This window comes from Helobdella robusta (genome assembly GCF_000326865.2).
Source record: "Helobdella robusta unplaced genomic scaffold HELROscaffold_19, whole genome shotgun sequence".
In the NCBI taxonomy this organism is placed as follows: domain Eukaryota; kingdom Metazoa; phylum Annelida; class Clitellata; order Rhynchobdellida; family Glossiphoniidae; genus Helobdella; species Helobdella robusta.
Window position 1 is genome coordinate 366,698 of NW_008704034.1, and position 16,038 is coordinate 382,735.

The 16,038-nt window shown below is 30.7% G+C and overlaps 3 protein-coding genes across 3 annotated transcripts in view; 2 read left to right on the forward strand and 1 right to left on the reverse strand.

Annotated features, from left to right (window-relative positions):
• Positions 1-2,555: 2,555 nt before the first annotated feature.
• On the forward strand, positions 2,556-5,336 carry HELRODRAFT_170803 (hypothetical protein; the record flags this gene model as incomplete). The annotated part of the gene is made up of 3 exons (XM_009016633.1): positions 2,556-2,599; positions 3,516-3,702; positions 5,265-5,336. The coding sequence occupies 3 exons, from the start codon at positions 2,556-2,558 to the stop codon at positions 5,334-5,336; spliced, it is 303 nt and encodes a 100-aa protein (XP_009014881.1).
• A 3,577-nt stretch (positions 5,337-8,913) lies between these two features.
• On the reverse strand, positions 8,914-13,539 carry HELRODRAFT_170804 (hypothetical protein; the record flags this gene model as incomplete). Its single annotated transcript, XM_009016634.1, has 5 exons — positions 8,914-8,967; positions 11,431-11,531; positions 12,464-12,591; positions 12,938-13,047; positions 13,282-13,539. The coding sequence occupies 5 exons, from the start codon at positions 13,537-13,539 to the stop codon at positions 8,914-8,916; spliced, it is 651 nt and encodes a 216-aa protein (XP_009014882.1).
• A 1,693-nt stretch (positions 13,540-15,232) lies between these two features.
• HELRODRAFT_170805 (hypothetical protein) overlaps positions 15,233-16,038 on the forward strand; it is a gene marked incomplete at both ends in the record, with an annotated part of 4,546 nt that continues 3,740 nt past the window's right edge. Inside the window, 2 exons of the mRNA XM_009016635.1 lie at positions 15,233-15,250; position 15,619. Of these exons, the coding sequence (XP_009014883.1) occupies positions 15,233-15,250; position 15,619 (19 nt within the window). The remainder of the gene's footprint in view (positions 15,251-15,618; positions 15,620-16,038) is intronic.

Below are 16,038 nucleotides of genomic sequence, written 5' to 3' on the forward strand. Positions count from 1 at the left end.
CCTTTCTGAGGGCAGAACAAGTTAAAACCATGCCAGCATTTTCTTTCCTACCCAAAATCTGCATACACAAAGTTCAAGTCAGTTGGCTCAGTAAGTTTTTGAGTTTATAAAGAACAAACGAACTAACAGACAAAGAAATCATTTAATGGTCGTCTACCTTATAAATAAAGATATCGAACAAACTAGATTTCATCCAATGCATATACGTGTTTGTATATATTTGTTATTTGTATATATGTATGAATAATGAGCATATGGTTGGATGTGATAGGAAAAATCAATAACTTCTAAGCCATGTAGTGTCATTTAACTTGTATTTGGATGAATGAACGAATGCATAAAGGAATGAAAGAATGAAAGAACGAATGAATAAACGAAATGTGCGAGTGAGCATGTGAATGAACGGATGAATTAATAAAAGAATGAACCAATCAATAAATAAATCTATCAATCAATCGATCGATCAATAATGAATCAAAAAAATAACCAGACAAACGAAGAAATGACTCAACTAGATAACACGCTTAACAACAGCAGCATTAAAATAGAACAACCCGATAGCTAGCAAATTAAATTGCGAATAAATAGAAGCAAATTAAAAACAACATCAATCAATCAATCAAACAAACAAATGGATTTATAAAACAACTTAGCATTGATTCACACAAGGTTTTCTCAATCCCCCCAATCAATCAAAGCAAAGTAAGAAATTTTAAATTCAAATTTGACAATGCACACGCGCACAAAGAAACACACACACACAGACACAAAACACACGCCCGACCCATACACACACCCGACCCATACACACGCACGCACGCACGCACGCACGCACACATAATGCAAATACACACAATCGCAGACAGACACAGAACCAATCGTACGCTATGTAGATGAGAAAGAGAGCACATTAATCTTCATGGATTATACCAAAACAGTTTGTCAGTCTCCGCGAAGAAGTTTGTAAAATGTTATGGAATTTGTAAACAAACATCGGTGGAAGAAAATCTTCATTTTCCAAAAAAAAATTAGAAAAAAAACCGCCAAATACCAGTTCTTAAATATCGAATTACAGAGTTGCTTCTACGTTAACAGGGAACAAAAGATTGAATAGATAACATACAGACAGATTAAATGATTGATTAAGTGATTAATTGATAGATTGACCGATTGACTAATTAATTGATTGAATGAGCGAATGAATGAGTGATTGAATGAATGAATGCTTGATTGATTGTTCTACTAAACTGAAAGAGCAATGTTTCGTATTTAACAACCACGCAGCTATATTAAGTTAACCAATCAACCAACCAATCAATCAATCACCCTCTGCATCTTTATTCTTTATTAAGCAAAAACTTTGCAGCAAGCGGCAAACTAAAGAGATATAAACAAAAAATAAGGTACACGTCGAAATAAAGTAACAGAAGTCAAGGCATAATTTCAAAATAAAACTTTGAAAATAGTGTTAAAATATAAAAAGAACATACAAACAACTACATGCATTGCATTGTATCATAGTGTTGTATTGTATCGAATTGTATCGTATCATATCGTATTGTATTGTATCGTATCGTATCGTATCGTATTGTATTGTATTGTATGGGACGTGTTATTTAACATGTCCCTATGTACGTCCTGTGTTGCTGCTTTATTGATCTGATCGTGAATACGAATCTCTGGATGATGCATTCATTTCATAATATTAAGGCATGTGTGTGTGGTGTGTGAGTTCGTGTGCATGTATGCTGTATGTATGTGTATGTGTGTGCACATGCGTACGTGCGTGATTCCTATATAAAGATTGAAAAACAATGAACCACACATTAATCCATTACAATAAGTTCCCATTTATTTTATAACATATTAAATAACGTTTAAAAAGTGAATACATTTAAAAGTATATCGCAGAAAACATCATAGATGCTAATGGATGAAGAAAAGTTTCATTCTCGAAAGCATTCAAATGAAATATGTTCACATATCGTTCAAATACTTTATACACAACAGCATACAAACATTCTGAACAGTTAGTTGGTGATAAAAAATGAATCATTCTGTCGTTTGTACGCTTGCTCATCCATTACAACCCTGTTAAGCTTTCAGAAGTGGAGTGAAACTTAATGAAACATTACTGTCACCTAATTGAGATGAGTCTGTCTGTATAATAGAGGAGTGGACAGACACGAAGCTGTTTCCTTCTTAACCTTCAATGAACAGATTACCAGGTTGCAATAAGCCGCACAAACGAGAAATCACCTCACCAACGACTAATTGATCCAGCCTTATATTGGCGTAAAACTCACCAATACAAACAGATAAACAAATATTTAACACTACTTGACGCAAGACACGTACACACACACACACACATACACACAAACACAGACATACAACTCGCACACACAGACATACAACAGGCACACAAAAACATACGCAACAGCGCTGGTGAAGCGAACATTCCGCAAACAAAGAGTATATTAATGTTTAAAAAGAACATAATGGAAAAAATTCAAAAGCATCAATGGATGAAAAATGATAGACCACCGTGAAAAATGGTAGAGGATTGTTGTTGGACGATTCTAATTGAATGCGAAAAGTACGCAGACGGCAGGCGTGCTTGTATGGGTCGTATCAGCAACATCTAACCTTCATGCCCCGTGGATAACATAGAAAACGTAATTGGGAAATAATATGAACATCGATGTAAATAAGAACGGATTTTCTAACTGAAGTACTAACCAATAGAGCACTGGTAAAATAACAAAAAAAAATGAAATAAAAACTAGAGGGAAAAAATGTTGCCGGTAAAAATTTTTACGTCTCGTGCAAGATTAGCATATGTAACCCCGAAGTAGAGTAAACTAACCGAAAAAACCGAAAAAAAATTTTTGTTACTTTGCATCGACGTAAAAAAAACAACAAAAAGACGTTTTTGTAATTACAGAAAGAGGATATTACGTACATAAATTTGCAGAGGCAAGTAAACATTTGCATACATAGGCAGATCCACATACATACCAATACAAATACACACACTTATAAGAATACAATACAAAGACGGGCCTTCATTACAGTGCATACGAATGTACAGCCTAGGTTACATAAACAAACAAACAAACATACAAACCCATGTATGGACATGCAAACCTTCACACCTATTAATGTGATACCAGCATCAAAACTATAACCAACAAGCAGACATGGAACTGAAACGTTCATCTGTAGGTACTCTGAGGGGCAGCAGTCACCCAATCATCCATCCTCATTTCTTCATCGTTAATTTGACATTTCAGTTACACCAGTAGAGTTTAGGTAAAACATGCCTGGCATTTGCAATTCTATTACGTCTTCAACATTAAATTTTTTTTGGGTATTATTATTATCATCTATCTCACCCAACACAAACCGATGTATCTGATTATTATTGTTCAACATCTTCGAGATGCAAAACTCATTTTAAAAAATTAATTTAACACAATATTAATGTAAGCTACGCATACAATTAAATACAGAACAATGCTCATCCAAATGCGTCAAGTCAGCATTAAATCACATATCACGCGTCAAGTGCTGTCTGCTGTCGGCTGCCTTCCATTAAGAAGCATGTTGTATGGCTCTCTTGACCGAGGAGTTTCCACTTTTGCAACTGAAACCTTCTCCTCCTACCTCCTCACCATCATGCCAGTCTATAAATCAACAGTAATGCAATACAACACAACAATGTTGTCCTTAATGTTGTCCTCGCCAAAAAACACTAGTTTTTCTAGTGTTTTTTGGCGAGATGTTCATCAAATTGGCCCAAAAAAACACTAGATGTTCATCAAATTGGCCTCGTAGCAACATGAATGATAAATAATCAGCAAGCAGTTAGCGAAATGTTACGTTAGTGAAATGTTATACCGCAACAAATGGCTGAATTGACAAATGACAAATGACATGACAAATTAACAACCAACTTGAAAACACATGGATGCATATTTGCCTAATTACAAATATTAATTATAATATTTCAACACATAGTATTTCAAATGTTTCAAAACTAATTTTTAATAATTGAACAACAGTCAAACGCAGCCCACAAAGCAGAAAGAATTTATATAATTATATAATTGAAATAATTTCTATTAAGGAATCAATGAATCTAACTTTCAGCATTATTTAAACGACGCATGTGCCGTGCAATGAGTGCATCCACTTCACAACACAACAAGCACATATCAATTCCATACATACACACATGCATACACACATGCATACACACATGCATACACACATATATATACACACACATACATTCATGGTAGTATCGTGTTCGTTACTGTCGTGAGGGTTACGTTGCAACACAACACGGTGCATGAATATTTAATGTTCAACCTGCTTCACATAATCTACTTTACAGTATGTAAAGTAGTGTAAAGTAGATCACTCATCATCACTCACTCACATCATCACTCACTCACCAACATCACTAACATACATAGAAATCTATGTACGTGAGTGATGATGGTACAGGGTGGATGGAGAGCAGGAATGATTTCGTAAACAACCATTAAATAGGAAACAAATGCTCACAACTAGATGAAGATGACGATCGTTTTGACAGTTTTCAATAAATTTTCTAATTAAAGTTAAAATTTTTACTTTGTGGAATGTCTATTTTGAGGTAGAAACTAGTGCTTCTTGAAAGAAAAGAAAGGGAAGAAGCATACTGTTTCAAATTATTCTTCGAGTTTTAAAAATTCAAACGCGCGTTGCTTTCTAAACTTTTTAAACATCGTTTCATATTTTTATTCTTAATTTTCTCTTTAAAAAGGGCAAAACTTCAGTAGATAGAGAGAGAGATGGAGAGAGAGAGAGAGGGAGCAGCCAATAATTTACCCCGACCGAAAACAGCAAATGTAAAATGGCGAAGAAGAACGGAGCAAAAGCACACTAACCAAACATGGGAAGAATTTAACAGAAACTGAAAAGAACTAAAAATAACATTGATATAAGAACAATAAAAATAATTTCACAATAAAAATAACAGACACTAAAGAGAGATGTAAAGGCGAAACTATGCAGCAACATAACAACATCTTTTACAGTTTTGCATGTAAACTCATATACACGCATACATACATTCACTTAAATTTATAATACACATACGCACATATACACACACATAAGTTTATTATACACAGACACTTTAAAAACTATATAATAAACAACACACACACCCACACACACACACAAACAAACAAACAAACAAACATATGAAGGCACATTTAATGGACAGGACACAAAAACAATTCAAAACATTATTTTATGCTCTCATTATGATCTACAAATAAACATTTCAGATAAATGGATGGATGAGTGAATGGATGGATGGATGTATGAATGAATAAATGAATGAATAAACAAACAAATTGATGAATGAACTGATGAATGAGTGAATGCAAGAACAACAAACAGACAATATATGCAAACTTATTAATCATTAAAAAAAAGAAAAAAGCGCGAAAAAGATGTGGAGAGGGTGAAGGAAAACGAAAAAATGTATGTCAGTGGCATAGATTGGCATCATTACACTGTTACGCTCAACACCTGCTCTAAATAATAAATGAACATTGATAAGCGAAAACGGCATGTAATAACATGTAAAGATACACCACAAAACACATAAACAAAACTGACCACATGGCTTCATTATTATTTAAAACAAGCAAAAAAAATCACAAATGTTGAGCCAAATTGAAGTCTGTGAGATCTAGAAAGTACGAAAACATAAAACAGACAAACAGGCACGAAAAAACAAACAAACAAACACAAACAAACGAACAAACTTGGAATGATGGCTGTGACATGAGGGTTGTTGACCAACGAGAGATTCGACGACGTGGAAGCCATGTTGCTATGACGATAGGAGAATCTGTCACTGACGTGTGTGTGTGTGTGTGTGTGTGTAGTGTGTGTGTGTGTGTGTGTACATGAGTGTGTGTGTGTGGGTGTACAAGAGTGTGTCTGTGTGAGAGCGTGCGTGTGTGCATTCAATAAAGTTGTGAAGAATCTTGTGTTCATTCAGGTTTATTCGTGAGAGAAACGTGTTCATGGGGAAAAAAAAAAATAAAATTTTCGCGCACATTATAAAAAAGGATGTAAAATGATATCGGGGCAAAACTTTTTATTCTACTGGGGGTGAGCAAACTACGAATATTTTATATGTATGCGGCCTTGTTTGCCAAAAAAAGGTCTATAGCCAGACATTAGGACCAAAAAAAGAAAGGAGCCACAAATCTTAAATAAATTTTTCCCCGGGTCAAAAAAATTATTAGCTTTTTAAGTACATATGCGGCCTTTCAAAGGTTAAATAGTCCTCAATGCGGCCCTCACAATAAAGTTCGCCACCCCTGGTTTATACAATGTTTATAACGTTAAACATGAAAATGTTTGAAATGTACCTCAGTTGTCTCGAGACCATGGGAACGTAATAATTTGAAAAGCTCTTCTGAAAAGAAATTTGAAATTTTTTAAATAAAATAGCAAGCACTGAGTGAATGGAACGTACGATGAGAAGATATAAAGAAAAATATTTCAAAAAATTCTAATCTTAATGTTCAGTGCAACGAAATACCTCTAAACAAAAACTTGACTCAAAAATTCCGCAAAAATGAACCAAAAAAAATTACATGTAATATAAGCAAACGTTAACACGCTGCAAGATCATTGCAACTTTACAACAATTGAATCATTCACAATTACATCAAAATTTATTCTTTTTAATAAGAATCAATGTTAAAATAAATATTACCATTAAAAATAATAAATGAATAATAATAATTTTAAAAAATATAAATTAATAAAAATAACGAAACTAAACAGGATATTACAAAACACCATTAGAATAAATTTACTCTTAAGAGTACATCCTTTAACACAAGGAATTTTTCAAAAATTATAAGGTGAGTCCAAAAATTTAAAATACGACTCCTTTTTAAAATTTACAAAGAAACTACCAGTAAAAGTTAAATATTTAAAATACTCATATATCATGACGGTTAGCAGAATTTCAAACAAAAAAGTTTCAAATTTTTTTTCCCAAAATTTTAAAAAAAGGCAGACAAAAAAAAACTATTTCTTATGTTGATATATAGACGGGAGTATCAGATATAAACAAGTACGTTGAGGCACTAATGATAAAAGTGATGATGATTATTATGATGATGATTGTGATGATGATAATGATGGTTTTGGTGATGATGATTGTGATGATGATTGGTGATGATGATTGGTCATATATGGAGGATGATTACGATGGTGCAACTTGACGGGATTCATTCATTTATTCATTCATTCATTCATTTATCTTTTTCCTTTTTGTTAGTTTTTTCTTTTATTTGCTTGATAGGATTAATTAAAAGAATACGAAAATGCAAAAAAATACAAATGAAAAAATTGAGGCTGAAGCTTAATTAAATTAGACGCAAATACAAACTGAAGTCTTTTTAATCCCGGCTTATAAAATAAATTATCAAAAAAAAAAACTTTTAATCAGGAGACAGACTATCATATCAGATCATGATATCATATCATATCACATCGTATCATATTGAGAAATCTGGCGATATATCATCACCAACATAATCCTTACCGCTTACTCATCCGATATTAAAATTGCTTGTACGTTTAAATTCAAATATTCATATATATATATATATATATATATATATATATATATATATATATATATATTATAGATTATATTATAGTATATTTAACTATCGAAATATAATTTATATGTCAATTAATTATTCTCAATTCATCATCACATCTTGAGTAGATAAAAATCATGAAGGATGTTCATCCAGAAAGCAACGCTTTAGACACCATATGGTCAATATTAAAAACAGAACAGTCACATGTGTAACTAAGAATCTACTCTTTCAATTTGAGGGTTTTATAATTTGTTGGAGGCATAAGAACGACAGTTCGAAACTCCTTATTATGTTATGTTAAGAATATTCATACAGCTAGAAATAAAAATAAACAAATAAACAAACAAACAAACGAATGAATGAATAAACAAATAGGCAAACAACCTAATGGATAAACAAAAGTTCTGCTAAAAACTTTTCTTAAAAATAAGTAGACCCAGTATCATTAAACATCAGGCTGCATGGCATATACAAACAAACACCTGATATAAGAAGTGAATATTTGAATAATGGGAATGATGAAATTGAGATAAAGAAAAACCTAGGTAGGTAGGTAGGTAGGAAGTGTGAAATTGCAACAAGGAAGAATGGAAGATATGCTGTATGTATGTATGTATGTATATATATATACATAGAGATAAGATAGCATTGCATGGAGAAGTGTGAAGTGATGGTGGTGATAAAGGTGATGGTGAGGATGATGAGGAGGATGAAGATGAAGAAGATGAGGGTGATGAGGATGATGAGGAGGATGAAGATGAAGAAGATGAGGGTGATGAGGATGATGAGGAGGATGAAGATGAAGAAGATGAGGGTGATGAGGATGATGAGGATGATGAGGATGATGAGGAGGATGAGAATGTGGAGATTACAACGATGATTAGTTAAATGTGAATGGCATATGCCCCTAAATATAATTTTTAATCAAAAAATTTTCTAACTTTTTTATCATCAATGAGTAAATGAGTGAGTAAGTGAATGAGTGAATGAGTGAGTGAGTGAGTGAGTGAGTAAGTGAGTGAGTGAGTGAGTGAGTGAGTGAGTGAGTGAGTGAGTGAGTGAGTGAGTGAGTGAGTGAGTGAGTGAGTGAGTGAGTGAGTGAGTGAGTGAGTGAGTGAGTGAGTGAGTGAGTGAGTGAGTATCTGTGAAGTTATTCAGCAAGAGTAATGCAAATACATCAAAAGATATGCAGCCATTAGAGGAGTCTTTATTGTTAATATGTAACTCCTGTCCAATATATAATTGAGAACAGTATCAAATTGCAAGCCTGAGGATATGATGAAGTTGATGATAACGATGATATAGAATAAGAGACGATGAAGATGATGTTGATAACAATGATGATAATGACATAAGATAAGATGATAGAGATAACATCGAGAAGTACATGACGAAGATGATGCTGATGATGACGACGATGATGGTGACTACATAATTACGAGAAAAAGATGATGGAGACGACAAAAATTAAATAATGAAAAAGGGAATAAAATGATGATAAGAAGATGTTTGTTGTAAGACCAACAAACACGAATGATATATAATAATCTAACAGTACATAGAAGTATTACATATTTAGGTAAAGTAAACATCATACACGTTATACGATAGTACACTTTAAACGAAAGTAAAGTAACTACATACAAGAAAGTACACGCTACACATAAAAGTACACACCAAACACAAATACACACCAACTATACATTCTACATAATTACATAAAAGTACACACTAAACACAAATACTCACCAACTATACATTCTACATAATTACACACCATACATTATACATTAAACATAAGTATAAATTATACAAAAGTACACACTATACAGGAGTGCACACTAAGTAAACGGTATATACAAAAATACCCTATATACAAAGATACACACATAGTACAAAAATACATACAAATTTACAAAGATACACACATAATACAAAAATACATACATATTTACATAAAGTATTAAAAAGGCAGGGTCTAAGGAGAGCAGATGAGTAAGCAAATAGGGTCTTCAAAATATCAATAAAGAAGTTTATTTTAAAAATTGTCATGAATTTGTATGTATGTATGTGCGTGTGTATGTGTGTGTGTGAGAGAGAGAGAGAAAAAGAGAGAAGAGAGAAAGAAAGAGAGAGAGAGAGAGAGAGAGAGGGGGGGAGAGAGAGGAAGAGAGAGGAAGGAAAGAGAATACACCTACATGAACACGAAGATGATGAAGATGATGTTAGAGCTGAACAGTACAGCGCCGGTGATAAATAATGACATATTGATGATGGAACAGTGCAAACAAATAGGCATACTGCTACTATCCTGATAGCTCATATAACTGACAATCATGATAATATGATTAAATCATTAACGATAAATAATCATAATCTTCACATACAATTATAATTAAAAAGTGTAAAGATATCATTAATTACAAATGTAATAAACATAAAATGATATCATATCATTACTGACATTTAATGATAATTTTTACATAAAACGATATATAAGTTGATGATACATATTCATCATATTAAAACGACGTAACGATATTATCATTTGTTATAGATAATTTTTAACAATAATGCTAGATAAAATTAATAACAATTTCTACGATGAATGTGATTGATATCGCATTATGCGTTGAGGTGCTGGTCATAGCGCAGTGAGACAAACATTTCTTAATGAAAGATAAAAAAAAATCGATAATAAGAATAGCCCATGGCGAACCAGAACATTAATGTAGGTAGAGTGATTCACATCAATGATAACACGGTAATGATGATGGTGATGATGATAACAAAAACAAAAATAATAAGATAAGATAATAAGATTGAACATGATGATGATGATGATGATGATAATGATGATCATCATGATGATCATCATGATGATCATGATGATATGATGACGATGATGACGACGACGATGATGATGATGATGACGTTAGAAGGATGACGACGACGATGATAAAAAAGATGGGGATAATGATTACAATAACAATAAGGATGAAGATGACGACGACGTTGATGATGACGACGTTGATGATGACCATGATGATGATGAGGATGATGATGACAAATAGAACCCATAAATTTTATAGCCCAAAATTTACACAGGACCATAAACAATACCCTAAAACATTTGATAAGCGGTAATAACGTTGATAATAAATAATGACGGCGTCAATGACATTAATTTGAATTAACTAGGGAAGAAAATAAATATAACAGTAACTAAAACATAGACAAAGTAACAAAATATAAACGAATAAAACAGAAACAGAATGCGATGGCATCTTGAAAAATTAAAATAAGTGACAAATTGACCAAAATGCATCATTAATCAAACTATGGGGGCTGGCTGGAAAAAAATGCTTCAACGCTATTTTGCTACATTTTGCTACTCATACAGGTTTTACGAGAGATATTACAACTTATCCAAGAAAATTTACATCTCCAAAATGTTTTCCAACATTTCCAAAACATTTTACAACATTTACAATTAAACATGTTTTATTTGTCTCATTAGAAACATAACAAATTGTGTTAGGAATAAATGCATTTTTCTCAAATTTTTGAACAGATAATGCTCTTTAGATGAGCATGAATTGCAAAACGTTTTAAATCTGTATAAATGCAATATGCCCAAATGTAACATTTCGAAAAAAACGGTGAAATAAATAAGACCATATAAATTTAAATTTATAAAAATATGAAAAATTGAAAAAAGAAAGATAACCTGAACAGTGGATAAAAGAGGGGCTGACTTGCCCAGGCCCAAACTATTCAACCTCAACAAATTTGTGGTGCCTGCATGAGACGATGGACTCTGATTCAAGCCTGGTAGCGAATAATGAATACTTAGAATTTGCATAACGTGAGATTATTGACGGTGATGATGATTTTGGAAACTGTTGCAACATCATGAAGAAATGATTACAAAGAATAATGTACCTAATTTTATGCACGGTAAATTAATGCATGATGGCAGCAGGTAACATTATCAGGTACTGCTACTATTTCAGTATCAATAGCATTTATTAAGCTGTAGCGACATTTGGGAACAGCGTAACTTTTGAAGCTAGAATGAAATCTCTACCGCTACTTCTAAGTTGAAATTTTATTTCATTAGATCGCACAAAATAATTTTCTAATTTGAGAAACCTGAAGTAAAGGGCGTTGTTTTGTTACTATATCTGTTTTTTTATTTTTGTTTTTTTTTCACTTTATAACTTATGTGGGTTTTATTCAATTTTAGCACAATGTTTTAACTCTAACACGAGGTTTTATTCAGCTTTAGAATGTGGTTTTAACATTAACACGTGGTATTTATATGGCTGTACTTGTAACATGAGGTAATCAACTAAATCAGACAAATAGGTTTTGAACCTTGAAAACTGCTTTCTTTAGTACAAACCATATAAATTTTAATTTGGAATATTAAAGTAATTATTTAATAATAATTTTTTGAGAAATGGCAAACATTTTAGACAATCTATATAATTCATAACGCACTAACAATAAATTGATTAAATCTATAATGCTCCAACAATGAAGTTGAAGATTTCAATCAACATGAATTAAGTGAAAAATATTTCTACAACACTTGTCATGTAACGGTTCCTGTAACAGTTTATGTAACAGTAGTGATTTTAGCGCTAGTTTTTCATTTAAGATGCGATAGTATCAGCGCCATTTCTCACCAACTTAATAATAATTATATATTTAATACACCACTAACAGCAGACTTACACAATACAATAGATACAAACCAAATTGTGAGCAGCTGAGATGTTTGATGTTGTTGCTCAAGTAGTGGTGATGAAGTTGCTGCTGCTGCTGCTGCCGTAAGGACTTCTTCCTCAACTTTACCGGATACTTCAGCTCTTCAGATAATGTTCTTGAAGTGAAAAAAATTATAATAATAAACTTACACAAAAATTTTTAATATGGACCCAACAATCTTTCAGCTTATAGATTTTAGAAGTTTTTGCTTTTAAAAGATTGGAAGTATGTAGTATTATTTATTTATTCAAAAGCTACAATTGCAAAATACAAAAAAAATGAAAATGTAGTTTTAGGAGAGTAGATGAGGCAAAAATGTCTTGTAAAGGCCATTGTAAATTAAAATTGATGAAAATGAAAAGATTATTAAGATTATAGAGATGATTAACTAAAACGCTGAAAAAATAAAATGTTAGACAAAAAACAAATTAGGATGTAGTAGATGTAGCAGAGGCCAATACCTTGTAAGAGATTTATTGCAATTCAAGTGATGTGAGCTTATATTGTTGCCACTGCTCAAACTGTTTAGTGGATTGTGGCCACTTGGAGATGATGATGACAAGTATTCAACCTGTTACATTACAAACAAAAACAATAAAAATATTATTATACATACACAAATTAAATAAGCAGTTATAAAATTTTAATAAAAAATACTCTCGGCAGAAAAACAAGATTAATAAAATTTTAGTTAAACATGATTAACAAATCTTCAAATACAATCCAATGATTAATAAGTAAAACTAATAATTGATTTAAAAAATATTTAAAAACAATAAAAATTATTAACTACTACTAAACATACGTCGCTATCGCTTTGGTCATCTTTGTGGGCTTCACTCACAATTTTCATAATTCGGCCGGCATCTTTTTCCTCTTTGACATCAAATTTGTTCCACAGGTCATTCATATTCAAGCTCCTCAAGTTACTCAGTGTCATACTATCAGGAAAATATCGAATGCAATCGGCAAGACCATGTCTTTCCATGAAGTTCACAAAGAATGCATGACCCTTTAAGATGTTCTTTTCCAAATCATCTCTTCCATGTTTAGATTTTTTCATTTTCCTATCAATAACTGATCTTGATTTATTGAAGTAATAGTAATATGATGCTTTACAGCTGAACTGTGGTATGATTGGATGTGGTACATTTATAAATTGCGAATATTACATTCAGCATCATAAATAGAAAACTCTCACTATTAATTTTATTCATTTGGATGGCATAAGATTTCATTATATAGCATTATCGATTATCAGTCAGACGTCGAAGCAGATAACTGATGTAATAATAAAATAATTTAATTAATTAATTGTAATCAGGTAAATACTATTTCATTTAGTATTTATTATTGAAGACAGTGACAATTATGATAATCATGATAATTTATTAATTATTTCCATACTTAATTAACATTAAAATTAAACATTAAAATTAGAATTAATATTAATAGCCACAGCAATCCAATACAACACCAGTTTGTGTATTTTTTCCATCCTTCCGTATAAAATAATAAAAACAAACAATAAATTTTTAAAATAAAGAAGAGATGAACTTCAGCAGCAACCGGCCAGCCAACCAACCACAACAGAAAATATGATATGATGGGAGATCAAGAAATAACTTTTTTTTAAATAAATAAACAAACATCTTTCGGATCATCCGGAGCCATTCCGACGACTACAAAACCGAATCACAACAACACAATCATCCATGACTTTTAGCTACCGAAACTGCATTACGCTGTTTTGTTATTTATAAACATCATAACACACTGCACACACACACAGACACACAGACACACAGACATCCATGCAAATACTTATATATATAAATATATATAGATTATATATACGTGTCTGTATATATTTATATACATATAAATATATTTATTTTACATATATATAATTTTTATTAAATTCAATATCTATATAATTTTATATATAATATATAGAATTATCTAATAATTTTAATTTTTCTATTATTCATATTGCTCATAGATATATGTATGTATATATATATATATATATATATATATATATATATATATATATATATATATATGTGTGCGTGTGTTTGTGTGTGTGTGTATGTGTGTGTTTGTGTGTGCTGGAATATATTAAAACATATATATATATATATATATATATATATATATATATATATATTTATATATATTTATATTTACATATATATTAATGTAATGGAATGGAGCATTTAAAAACCTTTTTTCGATAAGTATATGCTTAGTTGTGTTATTGTTTGTGCACATACTTTATTGTGTGTTTGTGTTATAGTTCAAATGATATGTTTAGATATATGTGTTTTATATCATACACTTAGTATATTTGTGGTGATGGTGTATGTATATTATATTGTAATACAAATTTTAAGACTTAATATTTGTGTAGCAATGTTTTTATTATGCTACAAATATAAATGTGATGACATACAAAAACATAAATTATTCGCATCTGATTTATACAAATATTTTTAATTATTAATGATAATGAAATATGTTTTACATAATAATATCAACATTTTTACATTTTTATTAGGATTTGCAGAAGTATATATAATAAAACAAGCTTGTATATTTATTTTATAAACGTATTTTTACTTTCCACACAATTGTGTTGTTTCAAATAAAATTAAATAAAATTCTTTTCTTTAAAATACTAAAAGTGGAGTTGATAATAAATAAACAAAGACAGACAGTGCAAATAAGTAAAAGTACAGTTAAATTTAAATAAAATGCACTCTTTTGATGAAGTTAGTGTTTCACTTTTTTCAGTTTATTAATTTCTAAGACGTAATATCAGTTTAACTAAATCTAAATATATAATAACTCTAATTAATAATACTAATAATAAAAAAATTTTGGAGTCCAATAATTATGACTTTGAGTAATAAATTGTAAATTGAAATAATGAATAATCAAATAAATTAATAAATGTTATTTTTGTAAAAGTAAATTTTTCTGACTTGTGAGATAAGCATGAAAGTGAGAGTTATAAATAAAAATAAATAAAGACAGTTAAGTGAATAGTGAATGAACTTTTAATAAATTAATAAAAATAAACTAAGAAAATATGCACTGAAAATTTTAGGTTAATTTTATAAATTTTGCAATGTATCAGGGTTAGAATCAGGACTAAAGTTGGTGAAAGTTTAAGTTTTTTAAATGCTTAAAATTAAATCTTAAAATGTAACTACTCAAACTTTAATTTTTATTTTTAGTTTAGTGATAAGCTATTTTTGCATACTTTTTGTACATTCATAATATTAAATATATTAACTTTTCACCCTAATCTCTAACTCCCTACATACCTTCTATGTAAGAAAGTGTATTTTCATTTTTATCAATGTTGAATAAGTTCACAATATATATATTTTCATGCCTGTCAACATTTAAAGACACTTAAAAGTTTTAAAGTATACTTTCTTGCCTTCCATGTGTCATTATGGCAGTTACAGCATGAAAATGTGAATTTTTTTAAAAACATTTTCATCGTGAAATTAAATTAAATGTTATAATTCTTAGTATTAACATTCTAATT